Source organism: Physella acuta, unplaced genomic scaffold (assembly GCF_028476545.2).
Source record: "Physella acuta isolate Inbredline_101_S28 unplaced genomic scaffold, ASM2847654v3 ptg000806l, whole genome shotgun sequence".
Taxonomy (NCBI): Eukaryota; Metazoa; Mollusca; class Gastropoda; family Physidae; genus Physella; species Physella acuta.
The window spans coordinates 451,101-462,821 of NW_026732324.1; the positions used below are offsets into that span (position 1 = coordinate 451,101).

An 11,721-nucleotide genomic window follows, 5' to 3' on the forward strand; every position below is an offset into this window, starting at 1 on the left:
AAAAATCACGATGTTTATGAGCACGATAAAATAAATACTTAAAAAAACAAATGAATAATACATTTTAACACATCACCGGTGGTAACATGAATAAGGTATTTGGTAACAGCAACAATGGGTAAAAATACCCGTAACATTTAGACATTAAAAGCAACAACAAAAATTTGACATAATAGCACACGCCAATAGGCAGGAACCAATGTTGTAAGATCCCTGAGTAGATGCGTCATGGAATATGTGATGCTGGATTTCTGCTAAATCACACTGCGCGAGGTAGATTCTAGATTTAAGCTTATGTAAAGCGAGACTACCATCTTGATCTAATCAATGTTTTGGTTGGGGAATTTTGTTGTTGATTTTTTTTTTTTACATTTTTTTTTTTGAGATCTTGCTTATTGTCTGTGTTTACACCATACACTTTTTGTGTGTCCAGTTGTGCGGGATTAGATATTTTTAAAAAAAACTGAGTTAATTCCCTTTAGGCAACACGAGTCACAGGGCGGCTCAAGCTAAAAGATAAAATGTTATCTATCAGATCGTCAACACTACAAATACGACACGAAGCAGACGACTCGTCACAAAAGGAATACACAAAATGGCCGCAGTCAGCGAGCGTGTTCGTCAGCTGTGAGCAAGGGGGACAACTTTTGTGGTGACGACGGTTGCACGGGTGCCCCCTGGGGCATTTCTTCTCGCATGGACGCTTGCATTTATCCACTTCGCGGTCAATCTCGTGACACCTGACCTCGAGAACGTGATCACACGGGAACCGCGCCCTGGTCATCACGTGACAGGGCGGGCATTGTGTTGAGCATGTTGATGTGCACCTGTGCCCATGCGGGCATTGTTTGGTGCAGGATTTCACACACGGTACTGGCTTGATCCTGCCGATATTTTCTTTCTTAAAGCTGTCGCCACACGGGTGACCACAGGCTAGAGCTTTAGCGCAGTTGACCGGACATGGCTCGTGGCATTTTCCTGGACATTTGTGTCCATTTCTGCAGACTTTACGACATTTTCTCGTGCATGCTGAGCTGTCTGCCCCGCCCTGCGTCTGCTGCAGTGCTGGCACACTTCTACAGCCATGGCCACACTTCAACTTCCGCGGACAGGGCGGGCACGGCTGGTTGGCCTTCTTTGTACATGGGTGACCTCTACTGCAGGTGTTGGGACACTTGACCTTGATGACCGGTTGATGTTTTAATAGTAAGGTGCTCTTCTGATCCGTCGAGTCCCCGTCAGTAGCACCAGATGACAGACTGTGGGTGGAACTACTGAGAGAGCCACCTTTTCCCGTTGGTGAATGTTTCACAGGCAGAGTAATTTTATCTTTTAAACTCCCTGAAGGGATTTTGGTCGCGCTAGATTGCTGGGCTTTTAGATGTGGTTTACTTTTCTTTTCAGTAACAGGTTTACTGCCGGTAACAATAGAAGAGAGACTGTGGGTGGAGATGCTCAAGGAACGACTGGCTCCAGTAAAAAAATGTTCACAAGACGGTGGAATTTTTTCTTTCAAAGTCTCAGGGCGAGTTTTTACCACGCTTGGTTGTTTGGATTTGGATTTTTTCTTTTGGTTTGAGGAATCGCTGCTAGCAGCACTAGAGGAGAGACTTTGGGTGGAGCTACTCAGGGAAGCACTGCCTCTAGAGTGTGAAAGTTTAATAGGTGAAGATTCTACTTTGAATGATACAGGGCTACATGACTCTACTTCCTGTGGTACACAGCACAAGGCACATTCTTCACCACAAAACTTCAGACACGGGTGGCCCTGTGGACATTTCCGCTTGCACGGCCGGCTGCACAGGACGTTGTCGTGACTAAACCCGTGACAGAACTCCGGACAGGCGTGACCACAATTCAAGCTACCACCACATTTCTTCCCGCAACCTTCTTCCAGAATCTTCTTGAAATCTGAAACGTTTTTAATTTCAGAAACTTTTCGGTGCTGTTGACACCTTAGACGCAAGGTCTCGCCGATTTCCCCCCTCTCCTTGGCTGTTTGCTTTATCTTACTCCACAGCTGGCTATGACGCGCTAGCAGATCAACATTCCCAATGACGTACATGCCGTATTGCGCCCTGGACAGAGCCACACACACCCTGTTGTCCGTGCTCAAAAAGCCAACACTCTCCTGTGTGTTGCTCCTCACTAGGGACAAGAGAATTATTTTACTCTGCTCGCCTTGAAAGTTGTCCACGGTCGACACCCGAATCTGCCTTAGAAACTCATCTTCGGAGTTGTTCATGAGTTCCTTGATCAGCGACACCTGCCCGCCGTAGGTAGCCAGGATTGTTATATCCTCCGCGGAGTAGCCTTGGTCAATTAAGTAATCCGCGAGCTTCATGATGTACCTCGCTTCATAATCATTTAATTTACTTCTGCTGTGTTTCACAGAGCCTTCTGATCGGTTGTGGTTGATAAAGAAAATGTTTTTTTCCACACCTCTCACATTTTCTCTGTCGACAACCGACGCGCTGTCGATTAGATTGGGGTAAATGTGTTTCATGTACACGGAAATTTCCGGCCTCATCCGATGCTGCTCTGTGAGTTGTACACAGTTGACGTCATTGTTCACTAGCCTCTCGAACAACGAAACCTCCAGCCCGAACTGTTTCGCCAGTTGATAGACTTCCGCTTTCGGCCTCAGCTGCTTGTGGTCGCCAATGAGGATCAGATGCTGGCAGTGTTCGCTTAAAGCCGTGACGATGTGGGCCTCGAGAACTTCTGCTGCCTCCTCCACAACGACGACTCTTGGCTTGACATCTTGCAGCAACTTCCGGTGTTTTGCCGCCCCCGTCGTCGTCATCCCAATCACCTTGGCTTGTTTCAGTATCTCGCCGTCAATTATTTGTCTCACTTCCATTTTTCTCATCAGTGCATTTTCATACTTTTCAACTTTCCCCCGCATATCCATATTCATGCTGTTAAGAAACCTGGTTACCCACAGTTTGTATAGGCGATATCGGTCTTCAAGCTCCAGTTGCAAGATATCCTCTACATCGTTTTCCTCAGCGACCGTCATGGGTTGGGTAGCCCTCAGCCTCCTCAAGACCTGGCTAAAGGACCATTTTTTCGTGACCGTTTGCCAGTCTGAATCTTCTTCCTCGTCGTTCTCATCTGCTATGACAACACCAAGCATCTTCGCTTTTGGAAAGTCAGCCAGAGTTCTTGTAAACTTTCGTTTACTTTTAACAGTTTTTTTACCTTGCTCTTCTTCCTCATCACCAAATACTCTCTGGTCTCTTATTCTGGAATATTCTTCTTTGTTGTCGAATATTCTTGCCTCAAATTTTGAACGATCTTTTTGAATCTCCTCTATTGCGTCAAGCTGTTCTTTAACGCTTTTGCCAAGCAGCCATTTTTTAATTCCCATTTTTGACTTTCGGATTACTTTCATGACAGCGGGTCCAACAAACGGCATTAGTACATTGTCTCCGAGCAGGGTATTTGTCGGTAAGAACCCATACTGGTCTTGATACTGCAAGCTCCAAAATCTATACAGTTTTGTTTTGTGATATGCCTTTATCTTCTTAGAATCTGGTTTAAAGATTTTATCATCGAGCGACATTTTCTCTGTCAGAAAGAGATTAATCAAATGACGCTCCACGGAGTTTTGTAACTGTTTCTCAAAGTCAATGTCTGAGGAATTCATCCACTGCCGGAGAACTTTTTTCTTGGCACCAGCATTGCAAAAATACTTCCTATGACTTGCCTTCATCCAGTGAACTAAAAGATTCTCATCTTGAATACTTAACTGAGCCGCTTGCATTCTGTACGCCAAACTTTTAATTTGCCGCCCGATTTTGCTCATTTCCTTCTGGCATTCTTGTAAAATTATTTTCGAACCGTTCGAGCCTTTGTGTTTCTGCCGAAGCTCCGTCAGGTTAAATTTCTCCAACGCTTCACAGTCGCCCCTGCCGCCGACCCGGACGACGCCGTCTGGGCAGAAGTCCAACATCTCCTCCAGGAACTGGTCCAGCGCGTGGTTTGTGTAGCAGACGACAAGCACCGGGTCTCGGATCTGCTTCTCGTCTTTGCCGACGACTCCCGGAACTCTCTGGGCGATGTTCTCCAACAAAACCCGCATCAGCTTTAAACCAACGTAGGTCTTGCCCGTTCCCGGTGGTCCCTGTAGTAGAGCTAGTTCTTTCGTCAGTGCTGTTTTTACTGCTGCATGCTGTTGGCTGTTCAATGCCATCTTCTCGGTCCCAGGCCAGGATACCGGCTGTAGCGCTCTAAACAGCTGAGCCTTGCTTTTGCTGCCGTCTTTCATTACACCGGAGAGGTTGTACTTCGTTGTACTGGTAAGGTACGCTGGTTCTTTTAAATCTGTGTCACAAAACACCAAATGTTTCTCCATTGGCAAAGGCCTTTCCATCATCTCCTGTAAACCCTCCAGTACATGGCGATACGCCTCAAACAATGACGGGTTTTCTGTCATGGTCAACCGGTCCTCGCTGGAAAACTTGTAGACATCCTCCAAGCAGTTCTGGAACTTGACCCGCAGGACGCCTTTCTTCAGCTCGTCTCTGTCCATTTGTGAGACTGTGGCGTAGATGATCGTCTGGAACTTGTTGTTAGAAATACAGACGAGACTCCCGAATATGAGTCGCCTCTCAGTGTCCCACTTGACCTGTCGCACCTTGTCCCTGTCCAGCTGCAGGATGTGCTCTATGCCGTTCATCAGGTCCACGCCGGTGATTCTCACGTTTTCGTAGAACTCATAATCAGATTTTCCCTTTGATTGGTACGTTTTAATACTTTCCCGAAGTGGTTGGATAAAATCTTCGCGCACTAAACGAAACATGACGTCAAAGTAATGTTTTTTGTTTCTGTAAGCGCCGCAGACTTTGTTGGCGCGTAGAAAGGGTTTGAAATCAGTATCCAAATCTCGTTTAGTCGGAAAAATCGATATGTCTCTAATATCGTTTGGTGGTTCTTGAGAGTCTTTCCATTTTTTCAAACGATGTTTATCTTTTTTGACCTGTGTGCTTTCAGATAAATTAAAAAGTTGGATTGTTTCATTTAAAGCTGTCACGTCACAATCCAATTGTTTGTAGTTCTTTTGTATAAATGTCAATACATCAAGGCATGCGTGGCTAGCTGAAGGCACTTGACGCGAAGTTTCGCGAATGAGTTTAACTACAGTATCTGCGATTTGTTTCGACAGTTTACAGTTATTGTTTTGTAAGTAACCGCACACGTGCTGTTGGTAAAAACATGATGAGGCTAAAACCTCCAGTAATTTTGAAAAATTATTTTCGTGGTTTTTAGCCTGGACGACTTTTTCCAAGCACAAAACAAAGCTCTTCAAGAGGGCGGCCTTCACGGAGCCTCTGTTGACAAACTCGTTTATCTCTGATAAGCTGGACATCAGCCTGATGAGCAGCTCTGAAGGCTGGCTGTGGTACTTGGCCCATTCTTGTAGCCTGGCTGGGCCGATGACAGCTACTGGAGACTTGCCAGCTGTTTGAGTTCGTCGGGCCGTATTTCTGCGGCCTGAAGGCTTCACGTCCATGGTTTAGGGCAATCTGAAATGTATGTTACAAGAGTTTATTTCAACAAACGTTTGAACAGTAGTTCTATTGGTAATATTAATAAGGTCTATACACAAAAGTATAACCGATTAATGTTACAGATATGATTAAATGTATGTAAATTATGTTACACGGGACAGAGAGATTGGTAAAGTTTTACGAATTAGTGAAAAAACAATTCATCAATCAATTTTTTAATGATATTTACTGCATTCATTATACAATTTTTAAATCTCCGTCGTGACCATTTGGGAGTGGGGTTATAATTGTGTATGTCTCATGACTCATGTTTTTCCTAGAAGAGGAAGGGGTGGGGGCTCATTTCCTTGACAAAAATTGCATTATTATACTATAGCATAGAAAAAGTGATTTAATTAATTAATCATTGAGCTCTCTCTATCTCTTTCGGGAATATTGGTTTTTCACACATTTGCTCCGGGAGAACGACTCTTGACACTTCCGGGGGAGGGGCGGACACCAGTTTAAGTATATAATTCCTATATTAAATTTAATGTTTGTTTTTTCCTTTTTGATCCGGGCGTGGTGGCGGTGGATGTGCATTGGTTGCAGTGTACCCCCCCCCCACCCCCCCCCATCCCTACTTCCGCCAGTCTTAGGGAGAGCTACCTGAAAAAAAGACGCTGCTCTCTCTCGGTATTGACATTATAAATGCATGACTCATAACCGTACCGATGTCGCCTGACCTAGTGACTCCAATGAAACTAAGCTAGACAGTTCAGTAGGTGATAAGACCACTAGAATCTACACTAAGCTAGACAGTTCAGTAGGTGATAAGACCACTAGAATCTACACTAAGCTAGACAGTTCAGTAGGTGATAAGACCACTAGAATCTACACTAAGCTAGACAGTTCAGTAGGTGATAAGACCACTAGAATCTGGACTAAAATATGTCATGTTCAAATAAAAAAATTCAAAAGATAAGCCTGTTTCCTGACACGACGGGGCTATTTGATGAAGTAATGTTTAACTATAGTCAGCACACATTGAATGTTGACCACCCATTATATGCCGAGTCACTACAGCAGATGAACTCTACTTCGTTTGCCTAACACGCTGAAGAGCGTGGAAGGAAACATTTGACTTTTACATTAAATAAAACGGTTGCCTAACCATCATCTAATTTTAGTCATTACCATTTTCGTTACTAGAACGCTAAAATAAATAATGAAACGCTGTGTCATTATATATGATAAAGAGATCGTCCATAAATGACGTCACATTCGTAGGGGGGAGGAAGGGTCCGCAATTTTGTGACGGTGTGTGATGAGGGGGAGGGGGTGGGGGCTCAGATGTTGTGACGTCACATTTGCATTATAAAAAAAAAAAGCAATGTTAGAAAACTAATTTAGCCGTTATTTCGCATTTTAGAAAACTGTTTTAATAGGAATTCAAATATTCTGATGACAGAGTTCAGGCAAGAATTTGGAAAAACATCGTATTTTAAGAAAAAATTCCACTTGCAATTTTGAGGGGGGGGGGGGTTGTAGGCTGATGTGTGACGTCTTTTTAGGGGGGGGGTCTGGTTTTCGTGACTGTGACGGAGGAGGGTGGGGGAGGTAAAAATCTTCAAAAAATCATGACGTCATTTATGGATGACCCCTAGGGACATTGCTAACAGCGCCGACGTGATGTAAAAACGATTTTCGCTAATATATACCGCTACATTCGTTCGTGTCGCCTAAAACTATGCGACAAACCTTTTCTCAAAACTATTATGTGTACAGACAGTTAATTAAAAATCATATGACAATCAATTCAATGATGTTAAAATCGACTAAAATCATCATAGATTAAAATGCTATAAATAGTTAGCCGTGAAGTATTGTGTCTGATACTTTTTCCATGACACCATTTGTCCTGCTATATTTATTTAACGCCTATAATGATTGGTGGAATACATATATCTAGTCCTAGATAAATTAGATATCATTATCAAGGCACATGTTTTACGCGTTTAGAATTAAACTTTATTATTCGTTATCGGCGAAACTCCATCTAGCAGATAATAAATATATTAGCATACTTTTATGTCTTTATCCGGAATAGTCCTGTAAGAAATAGCACGACTTTTATTACAAGATCTAAAATTATATATCTCTATTTGCCTATATAATATATTATTTGAGTAACCATTTAAAAATTCGTTACATATGAATGATATATCGTTGGGCTAAACATAAATACTATTAAATACATAGATCTAATAGCTAAATTATATAATATTTAAATATGAACCTACCTTTATTGGTTTTCCAGTTGCCGGAACAGAATAATATAAACTGTTAAAACAAGTGTAAATATTAAATAAGTCTAACTCAAAGCTCTAACTGGCAGCTAAAGTAGATAACAGATTTCGTTATTTAAATTTGTAAACACAGCTTAAGACAAGAGCTTTGGTTAACAAACGTCGCATTCAGCAAACCATTTAGATCTTTCTTTTTACTATCAGCCAGATTCTATGGTGTCCTATCATAACTACTGTAAAATACACAGACGTTTCTGTTTTTATTCAACGAACACACCTGCTACTACATGTTTGAGGTCTATTTATAGTTCAGCTTTTCCGAATTCTAAAATACACAAGATAGTATGTGTTCTCGGAATGAATACGAAACCGAAACCAACGACCGTGTGCAGTAAAAAATCAATAGTTACGTCAGCAGAAAAATAAAAACGTGTCGAACGCCTACAAGAAATGGAAAAAAAATCATTTTGATTATTTGAATTCAACAGTTTCAGTTTCATTGGGCTTTTTGATTTTAGATAACATTGCAACAAAAGTGTGTTATTAACAGTCATCCTTACTAAGCGTAACACAATTATTATCTTTATAGATTTACATAATTATTGATTAAATTATTTTATAGTAGTTTTTAAATATTTATTGTCTGCTACTAGCTCTAGGCTAATATGAGCTACCTTGTGTCTTACCTGTGGGCCACATATTCAAATAAGTTGTCAAGGGGCATTTCATTCAAAAATGTACTCAGCAAAAGCATTTGATAAAGCAAATTATGAATTGAAAAGTGGATGTATAATTGCCAAAAAAAAATGACGTTGTAGTGGTAGAGTGCAAGATTAAAAATAATATATGAGCCTAGTTGTGTAACCACGACAAGTAGCTAGGCTTCATCGTTCGTTTTGTTTATTAGGGTTCGTCCATAAATGACGTCACAATCGTAGGGGGGATGGGGGCGTAATTTTGTGATGGTGTGTGATGAAGGAAAGGGAGGGGGGGGGGGGGTTCAGATGGTGTGACGTCACTTTTTTTGCATTATAAAAAAAGTAATGTTAGAAAACTAGTTTTAACCGTTATTTCGCGTTTTAGAAAACGGTTTTCGTAAATTGTAATAGGAGTTCTGACAAGATTTTGGAAAAATATCGATGTTTTAAGAAAAGTTCAACAGCAATTTTGAGGGGGGGGGGGGTGTTGTAGGCTGAGGTGGGACGTCATTTTAGGGGGGGGGGGGGGGGTGTCTGGCATTTTGTGACGACGTGTGACGGAGGGGAGGGGGGGGGGGGGTAAAAATCGTCCAAAAAAAGCGTGACGTCATTTGTGGATGACCCCCTTTACTTGTGTTGGCTCAATTTAAAAAAAAAAGTTATTTTGCTGTGATCATGATAATTCGTACCCAGGGAAGAGTTTCTTCCAGACATCTCTTCCGAAAATATCAAGTGCCCCCTCCCCCCCCCCCCCCCCCCCCGGAGAAAAAAGCCTTGTGAGAAACGCTGACCCAGTGGCGTCACTAGGTGGGGTGTCACGCGGTGCTGTTGGCTAAATTATGCTGTGGTACTTCAAAATGTATTTCACTCTCACAATTATAACAGCATGAAATATTATTTTCTTTATAACATTGGATTTTTTCTATTTGGTGTCACCCAGTGTTGATATCGTAAACCACTGTGCCACTACTAACTATTTCAGTCTCATTAAAGCTTGTTGCTTTTGATTGAACTGAAGTCATTTCTTGTCCCATGACTTGTTACCAGTGGCGTAGCCAGGATCGTCTCAAGAGAGGGGGGTTCAAATTTTTACCCGGGGACAAACTTTCGATGTGCCCACCCTCTCAAACTTTCGATTTGCACCCCCCCCCCCATACTTTATATATATATATGTATACCGAGGGATATAAGGGGGGGGGGTTATGACCCCCCCCCCCTACCTACGCCACTGCGTGTTACTTTTCCCAGCATGGGGCAAAAGGTCACAACTTTGATAAGAGCACAGAAAAATAAAAAGTTTATTTGACTTGTTCAATTTGTTACACGAATGTATGTGCTGCATCTTGTTCCGGCTTATGGGTATTCATCATCTAATATGTGTTTGTGTGTATGATCCATAATTGAGGTCATAGTCCTATGAGAGAGTAGGGGGAGTCCTTTGGACTTTAATGAAGGTGTGTGAGGGAGGGAGGGGGCGTTCATCTGACGTCACACACCATGAAATGTGCGGAACGAGAGTTTAGGGACTTCAGCGACGATGTGTGGAGAGTGGACGGTTCAGAAAATGTGTTGAGACACTTTTTGAGTTTGTGTTTTAAGCCAAATTTTAGCCGTTATTTTGTAGTTTTAAAAGACTTCTTTTAATGTGTTATACAACCTTGTGTTCTGCTCCGTGTTTCATGAGCTCTGTTAATATTTAGAAAGAAATCGATGCTTCAAAAGGGGATTGTGCTGGTTCGCCTTCTCCCGTTTTGTGTCGACAATAAATGGGGAGGGAGAGGGCGTCAAAAAGCCTATAAATAGGTCTATGTAATACTAAACTTATATTATTGGCGTTTGTATTAACGTAAAAAGTCTCTACCTTAACATACTGGCAGAACGAATTTAACACAACTTTTGTATCGAGGTAAACTAGAGAAATGAAGATATTTCAGTGCGCTGGTCAAAATTCTCGAAAGCTGCAAGGTTGTATTCAACGCTTAAGGTTGCAAAATGTCGGCACCACGTAGATTGAACTTGAAATGTGTTCGTGACGGCGGCGGCTATGAACAATTTCGTAGCCAAAACTTTGCAGCTGCAAGGTGGTTTTCTTAAGTTCAGGGTCATGAGAAAAGTTGTCACGTGATCGACGCTCGCACATCTTCCTTTCTGCTACTACCATTTCGCGTCTCCTCCGTTTAACAAATAGGCCCGAAACTTTGATGAGTTGATTATGGGTCGAGGGGGGGGGGGGGGGGGGGGGGTAAAAAATGCCCATGTTAATAGACTATATAGGCATGCTGAAGGCCATTGTTCACGTTGGCTTTTCAGCTGGGGACCATTTGACAGTTACCTTTTGGTTCATGTTAGCCTTTTTTGTTATAATCGGCTTTATTTTGATAGCATCCTTCCCTACCCAAGCAGCAGCTTGATGACCTTAACAGCTGTTGCTCTTGGTTCGATCTACATTAACTTGTGTATAATTAATTCCATATCTATTTTGAGAATGTATAACTGCGGTTGTAAGCTCACAATTTTAAAACTAACTAGCATTGAAAGCGATAACATCCTCTACCTACTCATTCACCTAGGGGGCGCTGTAAATAGTGTCACACCTTTGAAAAGAAGGGGAGGCTTATTATCAATATGGGGAGGGTGAAGTAAAAATCATCATCCACAAAAGTCAGTAGAAGTTCCCTGAGTCCATTCAGCTCTTATTGGGTACCTTACTCACGTTAGGGGAAATAAAGACAGCTTGGAATAGTGCTGACCTCTACTATCCCTGCATATGCTGAGGTCACTGAAACAGATGAACTCTACTTCACCTGCCTCTTGTGTTTTTGTGCATAATGGGAAAATGAAAAAGAACTTGTTTGAAGAAATAGTTACTTTGTTTTTAAATATATTTTAATATCATAAGATTTATTTTGAGTATCTTTAAACAATGTATTTCAACAAAAAGCCTACTTGACAGTAGCTATCTCTATTTGATAACTCTATCTCACTGCAGATGTTTACAAACCTATAGGCCAACTAGTGATAAAATCAATTTATATTGATAGCATGATAAATCAACTGACAAACATGCACATTTAATTTTTTTTTAAACATGATTTCAACAAAAATCATTTGACAAGTATTGACATTGACATCTATATTTTATAAAAGCTCTACTTTAGTGCAGATGTTGTTTTTTTTTTTTTAACAAACTTATTTTAGTAATGAAAAAATATAACTATT

The 11,721-nt window shown here is 41.6% G+C and overlaps 1 protein-coding gene across 1 annotated transcript; it reads right to left on the reverse strand.

The window, feature by feature from the left end:
* Window positions 1-377: 377 nt before the first annotated feature.
* Window positions 378-8,040, reverse strand: LOC131951300 (NFX1-type zinc finger-containing protein 1-like). The gene is made up of 2 exons (XM_059313663.1): window positions 7,799-8,040; window positions 378-5,531 (listed from the first exon to the last, which is right to left on the reverse strand). The coding sequence occupies exon 2, from the start codon at window positions 5,516-5,518 to the stop codon at window positions 479-481; it is 5,040 nt and encodes a 1,679-aa protein (XP_059169646.1). The 5' UTR covers window positions 5,519-5,531; window positions 7,799-8,040; the 3' UTR covers window positions 378-478.
* Window positions 8,041-11,721: the final 3,681 nt, after the last annotated feature.

Bases quoted from the DNA above. Each gene is read 5' to 3' on its own strand.
- LOC131951300 (XM_059313663.1), bottom strand. From the start codon at position 5,518: ATGGACGTGAAGCCTTCAGGCCGCAGAAATACGGCCCGACGAACTCAA.